This window comes from Caenorhabditis briggsae (assembly GCF_000004555.2).
Source record: "Caenorhabditis briggsae complete genome, chrIII, whole genome shotgun sequence".
NCBI classification, from domain to species: domain Eukaryota; kingdom Metazoa; phylum Nematoda; class Chromadorea; order Rhabditida; family Rhabditidae; genus Caenorhabditis; species Caenorhabditis briggsae.
This window is the reverse complement of record NC_013490.2, coordinates 5,437,224-5,460,545: the sequence shown is the minus strand read 5'-3', so window position 1 is coordinate 5,460,545 and position 23,322 is coordinate 5,437,224. Positions and strand designations below refer to the sequence as shown.

At 38.8% G+C, this 23,322-nt stretch overlaps 4 protein-coding genes across 4 annotated transcripts; 2 read left to right on the top strand and 2 right to left on the bottom strand.

Annotated features, from left to right (window-relative positions):
* Window positions 1–668: 668 nt before the first annotated feature.
* Window positions 669–7,420, top strand: CBG18270 (the record flags this gene model as incomplete). The annotated part of the gene is made up of 14 exons (XM_045243768.1): window positions 669–954; window positions 1,170–1,316; window positions 1,364–1,714; window positions 2,194–2,958; window positions 3,004–3,540; window positions 3,590–4,178; window positions 5,013–5,222; window positions 5,313–5,383; window positions 5,430–5,861; window positions 5,891–6,199; window positions 6,327–6,422; window positions 6,471–6,587; window positions 7,005–7,084; window positions 7,214–7,420. 14 exons carry the CDS (start codon window positions 669–671, stop codon window positions 7,418–7,420), a joined length of 4,197 nt encoding a protein of 1,398 aa, XP_045096429.1.
* Window positions 7,421–14,715: 7,295 nt separating this feature from the next.
* Cbr-zig-5 lies at window positions 14,716–17,258 on the top strand (the record flags this gene model as incomplete). The annotated part of the gene is made up of 5 exons (XM_002642236.1): window positions 14,716–14,784; window positions 15,789–16,032; window positions 16,232–16,342; window positions 16,389–16,603; window positions 17,130–17,258. The coding sequence occupies 5 exons, from the start codon at window positions 14,716–14,718 to the stop codon at window positions 17,256–17,258; spliced, it is 768 nt and encodes a 255-aa protein (XP_002642282.1).
* A 383-nt stretch (window positions 17,259–17,641) lies between these two features.
* Cbr-strd-1 lies at window positions 17,642–19,461 on the bottom strand (the record flags this gene model as incomplete). The annotated part of the gene is made up of 6 exons (XM_002642237.1): window positions 17,642–17,840; window positions 17,888–17,978; window positions 18,456–18,811; window positions 18,859–19,091; window positions 19,136–19,257; window positions 19,305–19,461. The coding sequence occupies 6 exons, from the start codon at window positions 19,459–19,461 to the stop codon at window positions 17,642–17,644; spliced, it is 1,158 nt and encodes a 385-aa protein (XP_002642283.1).
* A 538-nt stretch (window positions 19,462–19,999) lies between these two features.
* Window positions 20,000–23,304, bottom strand: Cbr-rle-1 (the record flags this gene model as incomplete). Its single annotated transcript, XM_045243766.1, is given in 6 exon segments — window positions 20,000–20,169; window positions 20,216–20,464; window positions 20,613–21,168; window positions 21,182–22,846; window positions 22,892–23,194; window positions 23,242–23,304. The coding sequence occupies 6 exon segments, from the start codon at window positions 23,302–23,304 to the stop codon at window positions 20,000–20,002; spliced, it is 3,006 nt and encodes a 1,001-aa protein (XP_045096430.1).
* Window positions 23,305–23,322: the final 18 nt, after the last annotated feature.

The window sequence follows — 23,322 nt, the reverse complement described above, 5'->3', positions numbered from 1 at the left end:
TTTCTAATTGAAAAAATTTTGATAAAGAAAAATGAACGAAAAAGCAAAAATAAATGAAAATAAATCCGGAAAGTAACAATATTTGGATACCTTCGCCCACTAGCGTTTCTCTTCCGCAGATCCGATTTTTTGTACTAGAATAATAGCTCGACCGTCTTAAAACCTCCATGAAGTTCTAGACAGATGATAATAGAAGAAGTGATAATCTAAAGATCTACTTCCCATTTTACCGAAAAAAAAACCTTCAAAAACTTCTCCGGTGCCATGTCCTACAGTAATCTTTGACCAGAAAGATTGTGTCTCCTTCGTGTCAAAAAACGGTTTTATCCCCATCGTTGGTTCAATTGGTAGATGTGTCCTCTTGTTTTGTCAACAATCAAAGTGCTAGAGGACACACGACATGAGACACTTTCTCACATTACCATCTATATCTCTTCTTTAGCTTATTTGGCCGATGGGCTCTTCCTCAAGTGGGGGTCACTATATTTATTTACGTCTCTCTTTCTACTCCACACCATCCACTGAGAGGAGCTGCTGACCTTTCTTCTTACCACCTTCTTCTCTTTACTCAAAAAACGATCGAATCGGATTTCATTTATTTTTTACAAAAAATTCGATTCAAATGAAAAGTCATCCTATTGTGTTGACTGAGTCTAGTCAGTAGGAGAATGTATAGCTTAAATCAGATCACGTGTTTCCTGATTGTCTATATCCAGGTCAGTTTCACTTTTGGAACTATTCCATTATCAGAGGGACTTCATCAGATTTATGCCAGAAATGCTGCAGGTTGGTTTGATTCTAGGATCCTTCTAATAAGCCCGAGAAACAATTCAGATGTCAGAAAAATTGGTGATAACTGTACTAGAAATACGGAATGTGTTTCTGGAGCAGTCTGTCTTGGCACCTGTCGATGCAGGAACACTCATGTTCCAGTGGAAGATCAATGCTGGAAGAGTAAGTATCTCTAAACTTCTGGCAGACCCCATGAACTTATGAGAAGGTAGTATTTCGAATTTCAACATCCGACCAAAATCAGGCCATGGTCCGCTATACAGCCGTTTTTGGCAAGTTCCGACCAGAACCTGGCCAAAATCCGTCCAAAAGCCGAAACCAATCAATTTCTGATCAAAAATCACAAGGCGAAATTCTAGTAGTGTCCATTATTCCAGAAGTAGAACCTGGAAACGTCGGGTGCACATTCGATGAGCAATGTGAAGGCGTTTGGCCAATGACAACCTGCCAAAGTGGACAATGTGCATGTGCAGAAGAAGAAGAACTCATTGAAACACCAGAAGGAAATGTTTGTGTTGTTCCAGGTCTGAAAGAATAGCAAGATCTGAAATCCCACAATAAGAACTTTCAGGCAACTGTCCAACTAACAATGTGAATGGAGCTCTGTATGATCGAGCTACACATCGAGTCTCCACATGTCTCACTTTTACCTCCAAAAAAGAAAAGAACACTCAGTTCATCGGTTGTGATGAGTATCCGGAAGTTTACGATTGTATTGCGGGAACATGCTGTCCGACACGTGGCATGACATGCATTCAACCATTGAGTACTGGAGATACAAAGGATGCGACAGCAGTTGAGGATAGGAGATGGTGGTATAACAGTGCAACTGGACAGTGTGCACCGTTCAATTACACTGGAAACGGAGGGAATTCGAATAACTTTTTGACACAGTCCCAGTGTGAATCTTATTGTGGAGGGAGTAAGTTATGACACTTTTTCCTTGTCATACAGGGTGTAAAACTACTGAAATTTTCAAAGAGATTCCCCAAGTCTAGGTATTGCTATGATGGTTCAAAGATGAACGGCGTAATTTTTCTTGTGATTTTCATGAGATGAAGCAACTTTGACAAGCGATAACTCAGTTCCAAAATGATCAAATTATTTGAAACTTGGCCACTTTACTGATAAATTATTTGAACTTTTGTACTTCTAATTTGAGCTTACTGCATCGTTTTACTCAACTGTTATGCTAGTACAAACATTAGTCAGGGTACTTATGCGTCACCCTATAATGAATCAAAAGGAGTTGAGTCTTACAGGTATTGTTATCAAATTCCGTTTCTGAAAATTCCCAATTTGGTTTTAAGCTAGTTTTTAAATAATTGCAAAACAATATCTTATTATTCAGGTCAAAATTAAAATTCTTAAATTCAAAAAACTACAGTATCATATTTCTAGGATGCACTCGCGGAGATCCTCTACCTCTCGAAGATTCCATCCCCAACTCCAACGACAACTACTTTTGCAAAATCCACGAATCAGATCGTCAACTTTGCTGTCCTACTCCCTCGTTCATATGCAGCAGTTTAGGAGGAGTGAACGTCGACAAAACCACAATGCGACCGTATTCAAATGGATCTCCACGACGTGGAGCTGATGTGCTTCAGAGATGGTTTTGGGATACAAATGAATTGGCATGTAAAATATTCAAATATTACGGACAAGGTGGAAATTTCAACAACTTTGGTGATAAGCAAGAATGCATGGATTTTTGTTCTTCTCGATTATGTCCACATGGAAACCCTCTTCATGACCCAAGTGATAATGTTCAGCGATGTCAAGGTCAGGTGCAGTGTCCAGAGAGTCACGAATGCAAGAATTCTGTATGCTGTCCTCGCCCAGCGGCCACGTGTCTACAAAGTTTGAAGACTCGAGAGAAATGTGAACCAGGAGGAACGACAACCAAGTGGACATACTCCACAGAGCACAACATGTGCAAATCAGTGTTGGCTAGTAGATGTTTAATAGGAGACAATCAGTTCGATTCGATGGAAGAATGCCAGACAATCTGTGCAAGTGTACAACAACAACCAAAGTGTCCAATAGGAAGAGCTTACAAGGGATCAGATCAAGTAGTCGTCAGATGTTCTTCTTCGAAACGATGTCCATCAAATTACGAATGCATTTACACAGGATCAGTTCATGCATGTTGTCCTTCCAGAGGTAATTAATGGTGATTAAATGGAAGATTTACTGTACCAGTTTCAGAATTCACCTGTAATCAAGGACTTCAGGTGGGAACAACATGTGGAATGTCCACTCTACAGCGGTGGTATTATGATCCACTGCATAATCGATGCAATCAATTTGAGTATCAAGGATGTAATGGGAATGATAATAATTTTGTGACGAGATTAGATTGTATCGAAACTTGTCACAGATCGGACTGTCCAGATGGAGGCGAAGCTCTGATTGATTCTAGCAATGGGAGAATCATTGCTTGCGAGAGGAATGATGATTGCCCGAGTACGCATACATGTACGAGACAGGTTAGGTTAAGTTTCGATTCTGGTTTTCTAACATCTGTTTTCCAGCTCTATTCCAATCGTACGTCGTGCTGTCCATCTCGTAAATGGATCTGTTCCCATGACGCAAATGAAGGTGTTTCTTGTGGAACGCCTTCTAAACGATTCTATTTTGACGCCAACACAGAAACCTGTCTACAATTCACCTATTTAGGATGTGCAGGAAATGCCAATAGTTTCTCAAATCGTGTAGCATGTTATCAGTTTTGTCAGAGTGCTTGTGAGCGTAATAAATTCTTACTACTAAACTAAAAATTCCCAAATTCCAGCTTGCTCATCATCAGAAGTTGTCTACCAACCATCAAACCTCGACGAACCATTCGATTGTTCCTTGAAAACTTGCCCCAGACATTTTTCATGTGTTAGGAATGTTTGGGATGAGACCAAAAGCGTGTGTTGTGGAAGTCCGAACTTTGGAGTCTGCAGTTCGACTCAACACCCAATGTTGCTTTCCAGCACTCAACAACCTATGTCTTGCACTCCTAATACTCAGGTTAGAAGTATAATAAAACAACAAATAAGAACCAAAAATTTTCAGAATTCCTGTCCACTGGGCTTCCAATGCATCTACAGTTCCATTCGAATGCTCTATTTCTGTTGTCGTGACATCGAAAGAATCGAAAAATGTCTACAAGGATCGCGACCAGAAATCTGGCAAAGTACAGCAGAACCCAGAGCGTGTTCCAGAGATTCTCAGTGTCCTTCAACGACTTCTTGTTTCACTCCAACTCCATTTTCATCGGGTCTTTGTTGTGCGAGAATCGACGAGATTTGTCCAGCCACGTTTATTTACGATGAACAGAAATCTTCAGATGGACAGTGTTCACCGCTAGAAAAGAATACTTGTGGGAGAGATGGGTCAGTTGCTGATGTTCGAAGAATTTTGATTTTGATGTTTTGGGCTGAAAACATTGATTATAAAAAGTTATCGATCGGCTTACGCCTCGTGCCGAGACTCAAGCTCCTGGCTTCCGCTTAACTTCTAGTTTAAGGATCTCAGATTTTCAGAGTATTCGAAATTTCTGAATATTTGAACTTCGAAATTTTCGATTTTCCAAAATTGTGAACTCTGGATTATTGAATTTTAGAAATTCTGAAATCCGGAATATTTTGCATTTCCGGATTTTCTGAAGCTCCGAATTTCTGAGTCTTTGAAGGCTTTCCGAATTGTAGGATTACTAAATTTTCGAAATTTTTGGAATCCTAAAGTTCCGAGTTTTTAATTTTTCAAAATTTCGAAACTTCGTAAAATGTTATTATCATACACTGTGTAACCGAATTATGAATCATTGTTTCAACGCTCTCATCAAAACTTGGAGTCAATCTCTAATACCGTATAACCTGTATTAGAAAGGCCCCTTTAATAGAAGGGTCCCTCCAATAGAAGGGCCCTCCGAGAGAGACTTAGAAAATAGAAGGGGGAAAAAATAGAAAACCTCTTCGAAAAATTTTTTGTTTGAAATAAAACTTTTGTACTTTTTCAGGGAAAATTACTAGGAAAATTCCACAATTTTCCAGAGATTTGTTGAAAAACTTTTTTGTTTTAAAACTTGCTAAATTCTGCAGAAATTAATCGATTTTCATGAATTTCGAAGAGAATTCACCGAAGTTTTCTCTGAAAAATTCGGAAAACTAATAGAGCCCCTCTAATAGAAGGGCCCTGGTATCGTGAAACAATAGAAGAATTTTCAGCCAATCTGTTTGTCTCTACTCTGATGTCAAAAATCGTTTCGTATGCTGTCGTCGAGAAGCTCGCCAGATCCAAGCCCTTGCCAAATGCCCTCCTGGATCCATAATGGAGCTCTCGAAAACCTATTGTGATCCAGAAAGTCCCTGTCCGAAAACTCATTTTTGTATGAAAAAGTCAACTGATCGAAAAGGAATCTGCTGCCGCCATCCCAGGTTTTTCCTTATTATTCTTGTAATCAAAAACCACCTGCTCAAAATCAGAAAAATCAGAATAACAATTACGTAATTTTGGATAATTTTCAGCTTGAAACGAGTAATGCCAATGAAAACTCGAAAACCAGGAACAGCGACTTCAAGGAAACAAACATCCAGATGTAAAAGACTACAAAGAAATATTGTGAATAAAATTGTGGATTTCAGATCGATGTCCAAAGGGAGAGAAACTTTTAAAAATTGATGGTGAGCCGAAGAATTGTGAGGTGGATATTGATTGTCCCGAATTCTACAAATGCACATCTCAAGGAACATCTCCATCTTATCAATCTGTGTGTTGTGGACTAGATATAACTGAAATCTGCTCCACGAGAGTATACCCTGCTATTCGAGTTCAAAAATGTTCAATGTGCGCAACTGGATACGAATGTCACAAAAATTACTGTTGTCCCCAGAAAGAGGTTGCTTGTGCCCAGCCAATTCCTGAAATAAATTCCGATGAAGAAACCGAAGATTCTGTGATTCGATTCTACTACGATTCCGAGACAAACACGTGTCACTCATCAACTATCACCGAGGAGATGCTCAATCATCAACTGCTCAGAACCATTTCTCCGACCATTCCTCTTGTATTGAGATGTGTGTTCATAGTCCAATCAACGAAGAAGATCTTCAATGCCCACATCCATATGTCAATCCTCTGGATCATCCGCAAATGTGCATCACCAGTCTTAAGTCTTGTTCTGATTCGGAAACTTGTCTGAAGACAACAACGGGACGCAACTTTGTCTGTTGTCAACATCCACCGTCATTCCAAATGTTAATGAACAATCTATGTGGTGCCAGCTATCAACCGACACTCAATAAGTCTGGAAATCCGATTCGATGTTCATCGAGCAGTCGATGTGCCAGTCGAATTTGCAGACAGAGTCCTGTGTTGAGATACAGTATTTGTTGTCAAAGGAGGATTCCCAAAAGTAGGTTTGGCAGGGGAATGCGGGAAGTGAGGTATAATCCATTTGATATCTTTTTTGATATAATCCCTTTGATCTCTTCCTGGTTTCAACAAGATAAAAAACTTCTAAAAAGATTTCTCTTTTCCAGCTCGCCTACTAATCCGTCCCTTATCCGAAGGGCAGATTAATAAGAAGCCAGTATGTAGATCGGAAGCCGAATCAACTATGGGTGCATGCCTGCCAAGTACGTCAATTTCTATTTCTGGATCTTAAAACTTACAAACTTTTCCAGAATTGTTCCCAGGTGAAACCGAATGTGAGGTTGACAATCAGTGTGTTTCACCTTCAATCTGCATCGAAAAACGTTGCACATGTCCGAAAGGAACTGTTCAGTTTCGTAGAATGTGTGGTGAGTTGTTTTTTAAGTTTCGGTTACTTTTGGGTTTTCGAAAAGCAAGTTTTAGTACGTTTAGATTTCAGTAGGTTTTGCTTTTTTAGAAAAAAGTTTCACGAACATTTGGTAGGGGGAAATTTCATTCAAATGAGATGTTTTCACACCATAAAAGAAGAATGTAATATGAAGATACTACACAATGTTGGCTGCTTTTTTCTTCAAAATACAAAAAAAATTGTCAGGGGATGAGCTTTTAATCAGTTTTTTTGAAGAGATACTAGATATTTTAACAGTATAGCCATATTTACCGTAACCACTCTAGTACCACTCAAATCATCAACTTTGAGCCCAGATATATGGTTTCCTGGAAAACATATCAAAAAGTGGTCAATTGATAAAATACTTGTGATATTATGATAAACATTTTATCAGTTGACTATTATTGGATATCTCTCACAGAAACCGAGATATATGGGCTCAAAGTTGACGGTCGGGTCGCACTAAACTATACGGTAGTTGAGTTTCAAAATATTTCATTTGCAATTTTCGGCCAAAATCCTTACGATTATTATGGGAACCAGAAGCTTCCCATACATCCTAATAACGGTTCTCACTATTAGGCTCACTCGGATTATCTTCAGCCAGATTTTTTTTTAATATTCGAGAAGTTTTCTTCCCCATCTACCAAAGCCTATTTTCAGAATAATCCATATATAATCCGAGTGTGTCAGAAAAAAAATCCGAGAACAAAAGAAATTATAGTTCCTCTGAAAAAAAACTTCATTCTAATCATTTCAGCGTCAGTATGTCCACTATTCTACAAAAACCAAAATGGAATTTGCGTATGAGAAGATGAAGAAACAAAAGGAGGCTCTTTTTCTCAGGGATTAGTCTCCGCCCATCACCACCTCTCCCATCTTTTTTTTCATCAAACGTCATCATCATCTCTAACAACTTTTTGCATTTTGTTCAAAGAAGAAGAAGAAGAAAGGAAGGAAAAGAAGCAAAAAGTGGAAGATTATCTGATTTCTATTTTCACATCACTTCATTCGATTTCTCTTTCTCTTTCTTCTACTTTTTCACGCACTACTCTTGTACTCCCAATGCATTTTACGGGTTTCTGCACGGACTCAATTTTCTTGTTTTTTGTCTTACTTACCATAAACTTCTCACTTTGTTTACATTTTTTGAGAAAGAGGCTCATGATTCAAAATTTTAATATAAAAAATTCCGAATCTACAGTACCCTGAACTCGTAAGAGCTCATAAAACTCAATTTTCATTTCCCAGGGCTTAAAACTAGAATTTCATTGATTCCAAAGTCTGTAATGTTCCAAATGGAAGATAGGAATCCATTACAATATATTGATGGATTTTGAAGAATCGGAAATTTTTGAAAAAAAGCCTGGAAGTTCTAATTGTTGAATTCAGAAATTCAGCAATTGCTCTCAATCTTAATTTTTAGTTTTACGGTCTAAAAGGGTTACCATCTCAGCATTCCCAATCTTGAAAAGTGTAGTTTCCATTAATTCATTTTTCAGTAAATTTGGATTTTTCCCCAATTTTTAATGTTTTTTTGAAAATAAAATTTTGAAACATTTCGATAATTTCAATTTTATTTTTTGAATAGTTTTCTATATCTCATAACTCTTGAGAATCTCCCAACTCCACTAGTTCTTATGTTCGAAAAAAAACCGCACAGTAATTCTAAAGACCAGCTTACTACCGTAATCCTAAATTTGTTTACAGTAACCTAAAGGTGGTAGTTTTAAATTGAAAAATTCGGAAATTCAAAAGTTCCAAAACTTTCGAGAATTTCAAATTTTTCAGAAAATCGAAAATCGCTAAAAATCTAGAATTTTCAATTGTCTTTAATTTATTTTCGGAAATTTCCAAAAATTCAATTTTTGCGATTTTGAGAATTTCAGAATCACAGATTTTTGAGGGTCTTTTTAACTCAAAATGTTTAATATTGAGCACACTTGAAGCTTATTTTCAGAAATTTTTCAGCAGAAGGTTTTTAAAACCTCATCGTTCATAAATGTCAGTGTACTTTTTCTTGATTCTACCAGCAAAACCCAACTTGAATTTAATTTTTATTTATATCTGTTTTTTCTTTGTGTTTTGTGTTTCTTTCAAAAAAAAGAATCCCAGAACTTTCTTTATTGGATTTGAAAGGCTTGATGTAGAAATTAAGAGAAAAAAGGCACATCTTCTCTCAGAATCCCTCATCAAACGAATTCAATCAAGTACGTTCATTTGTTTGTTTTTCAAACATTGGTCCCTCCCCTCCCTCTTCCTCTTTTCTCGTAAAACTTTCCATCGTGATCCTTTCGGTTGTTTTGTTTTTCAGCCGTGCCTTGCTCCTTCAGATTCCTTCTATCTCTCGTCATCCGTCTATTTTTCACTTTTCTGTAGTTTTTTAATGAAAAATAACTTTTCCGAAATTTTGTTCATATAGACCTATCGAGGAGTTGAACTTACAGAGCGAGTAATGAATATGCGGAGCCGCTACCGGCTGAGCCACGCAGGCGAAGGTAGAGCGGCACTCTCCTTAAAAAACCAATCATGTTCCCACTTTCCCGAACTCATTGACACCTTTTAAACTTTAAAAAATGCCTGCAAGACCTGACCTAGAAATTCGTTTCAAAATTATGACTTGTTTAAATGAAAAGAATATTAGAGATAACTATTTCTAGATGCCTTGTTTCGGACGTCACGTAAATTAGATCAACATCTCGTAACGTCATCTATTTTCTTCTGAATCTCGAAAAAGCTTTTTCATATATTCATTCACTCGTACCCAAACTTTTGAACTATATCAGACAGCATCGTGATTCTTTTGAGTCATCATTCTTCCCCCTTCTAATAGTAAGCTTATCGGAGCGAAAGCGTAAGAATCTAGAAGAATTTCAATCAAACCGGAACCCCCGCAATTTCTATTTTCCTCTCTCTTCTTGAGATATATCTATTTAGGTACTAATAAAGTTTTCCGAGTAGGAAAAGAAAATTTCCTTCCAATATAGACTATTTATTTACTTTTCAGGGAAGATATTAAAAAAAACAAAGTTGTTTTTCGAAATTTCACAAAAAAACTACTATTCCGTGCGGGAAAAAAATTTTCAGGAGACAAATTTATAGTCTTTTCTCAAGGGTTATTTAAGATCGGGATCGGGCCTGTGCGGCAACAAAATTTTTTCGCAATTTGGCAACTCGGCAATTTGCCGAATACTTTTCGGCAACGTTCGGCAACTCGGCAATTGCCGAAAAAAATTCGGCAATTTCGGCAACTTTTGGCAACAAAAGTTTTGCGTCTTTTTTTTTAGTAAATCGATACGTAACTCACCTGAAAAAGCTTCTATCAGGCTGAAAACTACAGAAAATGTGTTTCATAAGTTCCTTAAAAAAGTAATTACAATAATTGGCAACTCAAGACCACATTTTTTATGCAAACTATTTCTCTTTAGCAATAGAGGGTATTCCAATGGTTGAAAATATTTGTTCCGATTGTGAGTTTTGAAAATAGTTCGCTCAACTTGTTAGGCAACTCACGACACACGTTCCCTAGAGATTTGAGACAGATTGGATAATTTTTTTGATGAGTTGTGACTCATGATATCTATTTTTCTCCTATGCTCACAAATTTGAAGCCCATTTTTAGATCCGATGCAAGTATTTTTGATGATTATTGGGACACATTTCCTCTAAAATTCACTCTGAGGGATGAAGGTGTTCAAAATTTGATTTTTCGAACTTCGAAATCATTTTTTTGACTAAAAAAATTGTGAAAATCTCTAAATTCAAAAAAACGTCAGTTGCCGAAATTGCCGAAATTTTTTTGCCGAAATCGGCAACGGCAATTCGGCAACTTTTTCTTCGTTGCTGATTTCGGCAACGGCAAATCGGCAACAACAATTCGGTAATTTCGGCAATTTCGGCAATTTCGGCAATCGGCAATTTGTTGCCGCACAGGCCTGATCGGGATAAGCATGTCTGAGATTCTGGAGTTCTGAAGATGAAGGATCCTGAGTAGTGCGTGATTTTTTGTAAATTTCTCAATATGATTTTTCTAGGCCACCGTAGTTGATAGTTCAGAAATGGTCTAACATGCACCTGATGTGTCTTCTATGCCATTTTAGCATGATGTTTTTGTAAGTTGAGTTTTCTTTTGTAAGTTGAGTTTTGTAAGTTGAGTTTTCTAGGCCATCATGGTAAATGGCCAAAAAATGACCTAATAGTATTCTGATGTGTTTTCTAGGTCATGTTAATATTGTGGTCTAACTTTCGCAAATTGATTATTTCTAAATGACCTAAAAAATTTCCAGGTGAATATCAGGCCATTACTAGACTATTCACCATAGTGGCCTAGAAAAATCAAAATGAAAAAATTAGGCCACCATGCTAAAATGGGCTAGAACACACTAAACCCGGTCTAGTGGTTTGAAAGTTTGTTCGAAAACAAAATTTTCGAAAGATTTTTGAGTTATAATTTTTTTGAAATTGACCGTTTTCGAAAAACAGGCACTGATCCTAAGAAGTTTTAGATTCTGACCACCTGGAGCTCTGAGATATTGAGTGATTTTCGGTTTTATTTTTAATTTTCTCATTCCCAATCTTCAAAGATTCTTTTTCTTTTCTCAATTCCGGGTGGTCATCTATCTCATGGTCCAGTCATGTCAACCAAAAATCGTCCATTTCCATCATTCTTTATTTTCCCACAACCTAGGGAGGGTGTCAGGAAGAGATTGAGCAAAAATGACAGATGGGCCAGAATAGATTGACATGTTTTTCGTCACTCACCCAAATAAAAAGATGTTCCCGTTCTTCTCATTTTTCCTGTTCTTCTCATCGCCCCCTTTTTCCCGTCTAGACTCATTTCCACCTCCATAAAATTACCATTCTTCTGAAACATGACGTCACTGACTTCCTATTTTTCTGTTTGGCTCCTGACGACAATTCTCTGTATTGTTTCACCTCCCTCATCTACGGTTACGCCTTCCGATTTTTCTGAATCTCATGGCAGACGACGTCACAGGAGAAACTTCAAGAATAGTATTCACGCTTTAAAAGAAGCATCACAAGAAATATCACGAATTGTTTACCGAAATCAGTTAATGCTCATCGAATCGTTATCTTCTCCGTTAACGCTTCACTGACAAATTTTTCACCACGTCTTTTTATTTCGACAGAGAGATATTCAGCCTCATTAAAAAGACATCACCTGTCTTCCTTCCCCCATATTTTCTTCAAATTTTCTTCAGATTTTCAGAATTATTTTTGGGATTTCAGCTGTTTTTGTTTTGTAGTGTCATGATACAAAATACTAGAAATAAAAGTTGACGGTTCCGTGTAGCTTATAGGTGTGTGTAGTTTATAGGTATTCGAAAAAGACTCTCAACAGTTTGCATAAAGTATTCAGCTCAAAAATCTAAAGATTCTAAGGATTGAACGTTTTCCAGGAATTTGTAGTGACTTTGTAGCCAAAGTTCCCACCGTGATGATGCTAAGTCTCTTCCTTGAACTTTCATAAGCTTTTTCAGTTGATTTTCTGCAAAAAACATTTCGCACAATTTCTAGGAAATTTCCAAAAGTTTCCGGACAAGGAATTTTTCTAAGCAAAAAAAAGGGCTTTATTTGTTATTGAGTAGCTCATTTCAGTCTGATCTATCAACTGATTCTCACTTTAATGAAAGCTCGCGGAAGTCGAAATTCCATGAGAATGCCAAAAATAACAAAATTTGATTTCCCTGTGTGCGTTTAAGGTGTAATATCGTACCCGCGTTTATGTACATACCATCGGGCGGCCGACCTAGCTTCGTCCGCGTGGCTCAGTCGGTAGCGGCGTCGCCCCTTCAATACTGTTCTCACAAGTTCAACTTCTCAAAAGGCTGAAATGAAAAAAATTTTGAGACAGTTATTTTTTCATGTCTCCCCACCACTACTATAAAGCGACCTCCAGTATTGATCATAGTAATTTCCGTTGACGTCTTCTTCATTTCCGCTTTTATCAATATCCCATCTCTGTATTCCTTTACCAAACTTTTTTCCAATTAGATCTGCCTGACTTCTTTTTGTCCCTCTATGTAGAACACCTGAAAACTAAAACTGACAAAAAACAAGTATTATATTACTATTGCTCACTCATTTACTCATCTTTTCGGTTTCTACTAATTCGTGGTATTCAACCGAAAAAGTGAACGAAATTGTGTTTTGTTGTAGGCATTACTTTTTCAGAAATTGAAAACTGATAACTTTCGGGAAATAATAACGATATAATAGGAAAATCATTCTGAAATTTTCGAACCGATGAAAAATTGTGCTCTGGAAAAAGGAATCTCCAAATTTCGTCAAATTGAACGGATTATCAGATCAAGGAAGCGGATTAAAAATGTTCGAAAGAGTTTCGAGAAACATCATCCCTCCTTCTTCTAACCTTTTCTCTTTGTCCTCATATTTTCAGATGACGTGACTCTTTGTTTCATTGGCGTAGGAGTTCGGAGGACCACCCCGATTATCCTCTCATTCTTTTATCGTTTCGTTACTCATTTCACATCTGATTTCTTCCAGCTCATCCCTCTTTCTTCCATTCTCCACGTCATCTGACTCTTCTGTCCGGAAAAGTTTTTTGTCTCTAGGACGAACCAAAGTAAAAAAGGGGGTGTTCTGTGTCAATTATTCATAGTTTTATTTCTAACTTTAGCCTTTTCTCCTTCTTCCACCGAATATGCTCAATTATTATCTGTTTTTCACATTTTATTCTCCATTCTTCTACGGATGGGAAAAAAAAGAGTCGAATGGCAGAATTTCCCATTTGGTTTGTGACGAAAAATGACATTTTTCTGGAAGTGTGGAACAGCTGAAATTTGATAATTCTGATTTTAGGCGACTCGGATCTTTTGTTTGGCGGGAAAAAAACCTAGAAAAACTCCTCTAGAATCTTAAAGTCAGGTCTAAACTCGAGAACTCTGAGATTTGAAAATTCCTTAATCCTCAGATATTATAATTCTTTGATTTCGAAGGTTTAAATAAGAAACTTTTCGGGAGCTTTGGTGTATGGTACCGCCGCTATAGCTTCGCTCGCGTGGCTCAGTCGGGAGCGGTGCCGTAAATTCATTACTCGTCCCACAAGTTCAACTCTCCTAGAGGCTTATTTCTCCTTTTCTCATTTAGAAACTCTATTTTCTTTTCTAGCTTTTAAGATTTAAGAATAGACTAGTCAGAATATGCATTGAAAAATTTTTATGACCGTTTTAATGTGATGTGTGGTTTCAAAAATTTCATCTGACAATTAAAAAGGAACTGCACTGTGTTTTGACCCATTTAATATTATATATGCTAGCCTGGAGTTCATTTTTTGTCCCCAACCATTCGGATCTCTGAAAATCTAGAAGCTAACAATAAGTTTTCAGCAAACTTATAGTCAGAAGCTTCTTAAAATTAAAATTCAATTCGACTCATATGTAATCGGATTGAATTCTCAGCTAATACTACACATTTTTGAATCCGCGTCTTCCTAAAATTCTTCCGACTAGTATACTAGTGGTACCTGCCGCGAATCGTAGGGATTCTCTAGACTCCAGTGGAACAAAACGGAAACCCTAAACTATAAATTTCTTCATTTTTTTCAAAATAGAATTGCATTCCAGACTCATTTAATGGACCCAAACGTTTCGTCGTCATTAATTAGGTCTCCCTCCAGAACAAAGTATTTCCTTCTTTCTCATATTTTTTCCCACTTTCTCTTTTTCATTTTCACACAAAAGTTCAACCGGAAACGCAGTCTCAATTTTTGGTTTTTTTTTGGTTTTGTGCTCTTCTTTGTGGATATTCAAATAGGATATCCGTTGATTTCCTGATGTGCTCCTTCCGGTTTAAATGCGAAAATTTTTGAAATTTTTCATATTCAATTTCCATTCTTTGAATCCAAACAGAACGTTTTCTGAAGTCTAGATGAATCATTCTGATTTTTGTCCTCTCCCATCACACCAGAGAACTGAAAAGTGTCCTATCCCAGACGGATGATCCCAAAAAGAAATCCTCTTCCAAGAATCTCGTCAACTAAAGTAAAAAAGAATTAATGATTTTGTCTTAAAATGGCTCGCATCTTCACTCATATACCCTCTTCAAATCAGTACGACTTCAGGATGCCATCACCATTGAACCACGCTATTCTATCCATCATTCTTCTGGGTTCCCACGTGTCGACGACAAAGGTTAGAATCAACGCCTCCACTTGATCTCTCCGGAGATCAGAAAAAAATGTTGCCGAATTTTGAAGAAGAAAAAAATCGAAAATTATGTAAAGGGTTCTCAGATTACAAGAACTTCAAAAGTGAATTTTCATTATAATGTACATAAATGGGCATTTTTAAAACTTTGCAGCAATAAGTTCTGGCTCTGCGTCATTTCGAAACCGCGACATTTTGAAACCGGTCATTTTGAAACCGTGGTCCTACAGACGAATGGATAAATTTCAGACTAAAAAAAATGTTAGGGTTTCAAAATAGGATTTTTCTGGTAGAACACATTGTCAAATCCAAAAAAGCCAAAGTTTAATTTAAATATTTTTTTGAATTTTTTCGATTTTCAGAACATGATCTATCAGAAAAAGCATAATTAAAACCCTAAAATTTCTTTTGTGGTCTGAAATTTATCCAATCGCTTGTATTGTCACGGTTTCGAAATGACCGGTTTCGAAGTGACGCGGAGCATAAGTTCTACACACCGTATTCCACCCGATAGAAACCGACCCGAACTGTCAACACTAGGCCCAATTATCTCGATTCCTATGAGAGATATCAAAATTTAGTCAACTGATAAAAATTTTTATCACATTATCACCATTATTTTATCACTTGTCAACCTTTTGATATCTCTAACAGGAATCAAGATAACTGAGCTCAAAGTTGACGATTTGGGTGGGATTCTATTTAGGGAATACGGTAGGTAATTGCTCTCCTGATGATGGCTCTCCAGCCGAAACGTTGAGAAGTGAAACCATCGATTCTAAAGTTGTGCTACCGCCATCAGGTCATCAAGAGTATTCCATCATACCATTACAAGTTCAAATTAAGACAATGCACAGCAAGAGAAAGATTGCCAGCATTCTATCGGAATACGGTAGATGGTACTAGGATAAGTGATAATCGAGCATTCTACTTCCCATATCAACCTTCTAGATTACAGTAACTCCACTAATCCGAAAAAATCGTTACAGGTAGCTGATGTTCCTTCAGTTTGTGATGGTCTAATCGAGCCATCAATTCTCTCAATCGATAAACCACTCGAGAATATCAAAGCGAATCGAGGCAACAGTCTTGTTCTCCGATGTGCATTCTATGCATCTCCCCAGCCATCGATCACTTGGTATCACCGAGGAAAACGTGTCGAAACTCATCCGGCAGCTCAATTCGAAACTCTTCTCTCCGCTACTAATCTCGGACAATCCGTCGTTGAATCCGGTGAGATAATGAATCAGCTTTTTTGGAAAATGAAGTTTGAAAGATGATGTCAACCCCAAACTCGAACTTCTTTTCGTTTGTCTATTCAAAAACGAATTCGAGAAAGGCTGCAAACCGAGTAAACAGATGTAGTCACATGAGTGTCAAATAATTAACGCTTTCTTTTCCGAGAATAGCAACGCAACTTTTTTAATTTCAGCACTTCGAATCGATTGTTTGGATGAGCGTACAGCTGGAGAATACTTCTGTGAAGCCACGTCGCCATGCACTCAACCAGTTGTCACATCATCAGTCGTATCCATTAATAAAGGTTCGAAATTCTCAATACAGACAAAAATGAGTAACCATTGTTTTAGCTCCAAAATCTATCACCGGAACGTGCAAGTCACTCCGTCAACCCCTTGAATCACCACCACTGATCTCCGTTTTCACCCTGTCTCGCATCGAACTTCCAGGAGGAGTGACTCAATTGGCATGCCGGACACAGGGATATCCAGCACCGAAAACAACATGGTACAAGATCGAGGAGGATGAATCTTTGAGTTCGATCGAAGGACAACGAAACTATATGGTTGGTGGGCACATTCCTGGGTTGAAGGCATCGCGGAAGGGACCAAGCCATTTTAGACGCGTCACGTGTCGGCGCGGCGGCTTTTAGGCATCGGCGGCTTTTAGGCATCTCTCTCTTCTGTATTAGAAAGGTCCCTCTAATAGAAGAGCCCTATTCAAAATGCATTGTTTGAAATTAAAACTTTTCGTACATTTTCAGTGAAAAGTTCCCATAAATCAGAAACTTCACAGAAATTTGCTAAAACGCAGTTTTTTGCTTCATAATATATGAATTTTGGTAAAACTAATGGATTTTCATGCATTTTGAACTAAAACTCATGAAATTTTTCGATAATTATTTTCGGGAAAAATGTCCGGAAAAATAGAAGAGCCCTCTGTAATTGAAAAGCCCTCCGGAGATACCTTGGAACAATAGAAGGGCCGGCCCGTTACTCAGAAAAGCTTGCATTCCACCGGAAAAATCGAGTAAAAAATTTTCTTAAAAACGTTCCAACAAGCACAGTTTCTAATATTCCCATCGTTTTCAGCACCTTCCCAACGGAGATCTTTTGATAGTCGGAGACGAGGAGACCATCTCAGAATCGTTCCGTTGCGTCGCTGAAAACCCACTCGGATCTGCTCATCAAGATGCTTCAGTCATCTACATGCTCGCCTAATTTCTCCATATATCTCCTAAGTTATTTGTCTGCAAATCTGAAAATTTCTTCATTGAACTCTCCCCAAATATTTGTGAATCCAATTTATCTAGCCTTTACTTATCCCCTATTTGAAACTCAAGTTCTCTCTCTTCCCAATTCAAAACTCGCATGAGCCACTATCGATCTTCATTGAATGTGTTTATTCGTTCCAGCAGAAAATAAACAATGCGTGCTGTTTGTATTGATTCAGGCTTAGTTAGATCAGAAATAAATATATTTACAGCTTCTAATTGAACACATAAGTTGTTATCAGGGTGGTTTTACAGAAGAGTGTTTGTTCGAAATACAATACTAATATAACAGAAGAAGAGTTAGAAATAAGCAATTGAGATGATTGATTTTTATGAGATTGGCGAGTAGTCGAAAGCGATTTCGTATTTCTGTTCCGGTTCAGCCGGCAGAAGAGGTTCTTGAGACCAGAGTCCCAAATCAAAGTGCGAATAATCGAGTCCCAATTCTTGCTGGACTTGGAATGGGCCTATTTTTTTCATTTCCTCAGATCCAAGCCATGGGGAAGCTTTCAGTTCGGAGGCAGTTCCTCTGAAAGTGTTATTGAATGATTCGATAATGATTTAAATAATAATTACCTCATTTCAGGATGATAATTTAGACAGTTGGAGATGAAATGGTGCATCTCTTGTGAGAATACACGAGTTAGATGGTCAGCTGGGCGCATAGCTGAAAACGAATATTGCAAACGGATGACGTCAAACTTGTAATCCGGGAATTTCCCGGGCCTTCGCGGGCACTATCATAGTTTCTTTCAGAATCTTCATTTTTAAACCAACTAAATTGGATATGATAGAACTTAACAAGCACTACAAAATGATAGAGTTTGGAATATTGTATCTTTTCTATGAACAAAGTTACAGAAAATAAAGTGGCTGTGCCCGGACGTGCCGAGCCGGGCCGGGCCGGGCCTGCTTTTTTCGCCTATTTCGGTCTGTAATTTCATTCATAGAGAAGATAAAGTATTCCAAATAGTATCATTTTCTAGTGCTCGCCGACTTCTATCATATCTACTTTAGTTGGTCCAAAAATAATAATTTTCAAAGAAACTATGGCATAGCCCGCGAAGGCCCGGGAAAGTCTCGGATTACAAGTATGGATGACGTGATGTTGGGCAACGTCGTCTCATAAAAGATCTTCACTTACATATATCAATTCCCATATCTGCATCATCTTCCAAACTTTTCTTATCCACTGGTCTTGGAACTTGTCCATTAACCTTGCGGAACAACATCTCCAAAGGTTCCAGTTCACCGAATGGCATCACTCCGTTTATTGCCTCACAGACAGATATTCCCAGCATATAAATATCAGATTTCGAAGTGTAGCCGTGCATATTCTGAGCGACGACTTCAGGAGCAAGATAGTACATCTGATTTTGAAGATGTGTGTCGTATTCGAAAGCACAGTCCAGGTGATGGTTCAATTCAACCATGTAACGGAATCCAGTTAGTTTCACATTACCCGCCGAGTCGAGAAGAATGTGTCTAGGTTTCACATCTCTAAAAAGCGAAATATTGAAAATGGTGTGGGTGAGAATATGTCGAACCTATGAATATATCTTCTCTCGTGTAAATAGTGAAGCCCTTCGAGAACTTGAATAGTAACTCCAGCTATCGCTTTCTCGTTGAGTCCCCACTTTTTGTATTCAAATACAATATCGAAAAGAGATCCTAAATTCATTGCAGGCGTCATTTGATAAATGGACTTTTCATAGACAAAAGATGCAGTGAGTTCCACAATGTTCGGATGTTGCAGTAATCGAAGATAAGCAGTTTCTTTCTGAAAGCATGAGGATGTGCACTGGGATTCTCAAGGAAACTCACTGCAATAGCAGCATAATCATCGATATCATCAATGCTGTACTTTTTAATGGCGACAAATTTCCTCTCCATACTGTGAAGGCTGATTCTCTTTCCGAGATATATTTGCCCACCATTGCAGGCTCCTGAAATGTCAGAATTGCGTTTTTTAATTCATTTTTTGAAGCTTTACCCATGTATCTAATACATTCATACCCAGAAGGGCTCAAGTTGGGGACACCTTCTGGCTCTTCTGTGAACGATGACTGAGATTTATGTTGAATGATTTGAGAGAATGCTGTATTAGGGGATAGTGACGAGGAAGACGGTATAATTGTGGTGTCCGCCATTCCTGGAAGCCGTCGAATGAATCAGCACATCACGATGTCGAGGTGTCAAAATAAGAGAACTCTAGGGTGGATCGACCTAGACACAACTCTTCGAGTATCAACGGCGGGAAGGTTTTATTTTTATAGAAAACGCGAGTGATCCATGGGCAAACGAATGAAAAGACTAGTGAGAAAATACATAAATAGTGCTTTCGGATTCTAAAACGTACAACATATCAATATTTTAGCAAAGATATGAAAACTAGGGGACTGCGAGTGTATGGAAATGTTCAATTAAACGGGGGGAATCAGGGAAAAAAGCGAATCGAGAATGGAAATATTTTTTAAGCAAAAAAATTATTTGTGAGAAGCTCTAAAGTGGAACTAGCTTGACTTAAAAATGAAGCCATAACCAGAGGGGGTTGTGCTTGAATATGCAAATATCGGGCGATACAATACATACGATGATAAGACAAAAACTTCTATTAGGGAGTTAAATTAACCGACGAGCTTAGCCACTGCCATCTATCCGGAAAAAAAAGTGAAAATTGTGGTCGAGCTATCCCTCGACGGCTGGGTTGATATGGAGCTGCTGAAGTTCCATATCAACTTGATGAAGCTCGCGGAGCAAGCAATTATTCTTGGTGTAGGGGTCGAGATGAGCCATTTCACTTTCAGCCATTCGCAATTCCATGCGAAGGTGGGCGTTTTCGGCTTCGGAGACGTTTCCTAAACATTCTATGAACTGCTATCATTATCAAAATGAAATACTTACCTTGAGCTTCGCTGAGCCGCTCCTTGACATCCACAATTTTGTCGAGGGAATTCGAAACAACATTTTGTGGATGAGGCACGAGAATTGGTCTGATTGGAGTGAGCAAACCAGTTGCTGTGTCCACAAGCATTGGTTGTCCAGGAGTAGGTGGTGGTGGTACTGATGGATTGAAGCTCTCAGCTGGAACAACTGGAACTTGGACTGGAACAACAGGAACCATGGGCATCACGGGCTGTGCAATTCCAGTTGCTGAAATTAGTAAGGCTAGAAGAAGTAGGAAGTTAGCAATTATAATAATAACAAGACATCAAGGTAATCGTGCAGGGAAAAGGGGCCTCCGAGAACATTCGCCACGTGTTTTGAGATCAGAAGAAACATGCAAACCAACTCCACCCACAAGTATGAATAACCGATGTGGCAATCGGCATACAAATACTATCCATCACACTCATCGTACCACAATCAGATTGGACCGTAGCAGGAGCCGCGGAACCAACAGCAGCAATTATCGGTTGTCCGGTTGTCTGATTCGTTAGTGACGGAGCACGAGGACGATTTTGTTGCACCATCTCCCCTATCATTGTCATGGTTTCATCATTCGGCATTGAGGCAAAACTGATTGGAATGGGCGGAAGGTCTATGGTTGGAACAGGTATCATTTGAATTGGAATATGGTCCATTCTGTAATGAAAAGTAATGTAGAACTTGAATTTTTGAGTTTGAAACCTGTCATCAAGAACCGAAGAAGCGACAGTGTAAGAAACGTGTCCAATGCCACTGTCTTCAGGCTCATCGTCTTCTTCAGACGTATGCAAGCGTTTCAAGATCTCGTTTCTTTTAGCCAGAAGTTGTTCAGCATCAGCACCAGTTGTTCCCCAACAATTTCCGCTGTCAAACATAGGGAACATGTTACCGTCGGTTCTGAAACTGAAATGAGTATACATTTTCCGAAACTTTTTTCCTCACGTTTGCATCCAAATTGTGTGCGGATGTTGACCAGGTGGTGAAGCCGTCGGGAAGATCATACTGCCAGTTGGTGACGTGGCAGTCCACATGGCTGGAGGAATTTGAACAGGAACTGATGGAGTCATGGCACCCATTGGAACCGGCGTTTGTGAAGGACCCATTTGTTGTGGCGGGATCTAAAACAAATTCTTGATCATTCAGACTATTATATTTTCGAATTACCATGACAACTGGTCCCTGATTCATATGAGTAGGTGATTGCATGATCATAACCCTTTGTGGTGTTCCATTGACTACTGTACCATCAGCGGTCACTACGTTAGCTGTTTGCATAAGAGGAACCGTCCCATTCTGTGGTACTCCAGCTGGAGGCATCATTTCTGGAGAATAAGGAAACATCATAGGCATGCATCCTGGACGAGGTGGTGGTAATCCGTTCATTCGTCGTCCTCGAACTCTTTGCATTGGTGGTGGTTGCATTGGTTGAGGATTATAGTATTGCTGTGGTATCTGTTGTGGTCCAGGGGTGAAATGATGATGTTGTGAAGCGTAGCCCATTCGGTTTGGTGGGATTCCCATTTGATACCGTTTCTGTCGTGGCGTGAATTGTCCCTGTCCTCCTTGTTGCTGTGGTTGTTGTTGCTGTGAAGTTGTTGGCTGCTTGGAATTCGGTGGAGTATGGGACGGTGTATTCTCTCTGACATTTTCTACGGGTTTGTTGAATTCAGTTCTGCTCACAGATCTCCCATTTTCATCAAGATGAGTGTAGAGGGGATAGAGTGGCGGAGGAGGAGGCATCATTCCTTGTGTCAGTAATGCTCTTCGTTCTTCCTTGGGCATCCTTCTCAAATCATCGTGCGAACAGTGGAGACGAAGGATCTTCTTGATTTGATACAAACTTTCAGCGACAATCGACATCGTTATGGTTTCCTGATCGATTGTTCCAAAATACTCCAGACAAGGGATCACTTGAGTCAGAAAATTCCGGTATGCAGGTATTTGTACAAACGGCGATTGTGAGTTGAAAAGAATTTTCAGCTCATCGACACTTTGTTGGTATGTATTCCGCGACTGCAACTTGTCGATAATGGATTGCATATGAGAACGGTGAGACTGATCTGCATACAGAAGAGCTGACCATTGATCGGGACCAATACGCAGTCCTGATTCGAATGCTATTTGCACTATTTGCGAATCATGTTCTCTACGCAAAGCATCATAAGTTCTGAATTCCTCTTTTAACTGCATCAACGACGATTCTCCATCTCGTTTGAGAACATTGAAGCACGAAGCACGGTAAAGAAGTTGAACCACGTGCCCAACACAAGTTTTCGATACTTGGGGATAGTCAGAGGCAAGAGTTTGCACAACGTACATCACAAGATTCTTCCGAGCTATACACTCTCCAGTCTCCAACGTCATCAGAATCAGACGAAGGACATCATCTTGCATCGCGGGTCCGAGAAACTGACAACCACGAGCTCGCACCGCTGACCATAATTGGCTGCTGACATGCGTGTTGCTTTGTATCGATAAAATAATTTCAATCATCACTCGTTCACTAATTCCTCGACACATTTTGAATGTCTTCAGACGACCATCATTTTCCCGCCATTGGTAGCAAAGTAGAGCCAGAACTTTTCGTTGAAGTGTTCGGGATATCTCCTGGAAACAAACACTAATTCAAAACCTAGCATTTCTACAACTCACTCTACTGGACACAGTTCCACCTCTTTCACTATCAGCTTCTCTAAAAAACTTGGCGATCTGGATGGAAAGATGATCGATTCGTTTTTCATCGTCAGTATTTGCTCCAGAAAATATCATGCATTGTTTCCGAGGGTAGATGACAGATAGAAGCGCCACGTTGTTGGGGTATTCTGATGGTGGAATGGTTGTCTTCCAATCATCATGGGGGCATGGTTTCAATTGGCTTTCTGGTTTCTCAGCACATTTGCGGCATATGACATGACCGCAAATCAAACTCACCGGGAGGAATGATTCATTAAAATGCTGCAAATTTATTCGTTTTCCGATGGCTATTGGTACCGTCAACCTACTTTGTTACAAACCGAACAACACAGCACTTCCTGCCATTGCCCGCCTTGACCCGTTGGTGCCATTTTGTTTGATCACGCAGT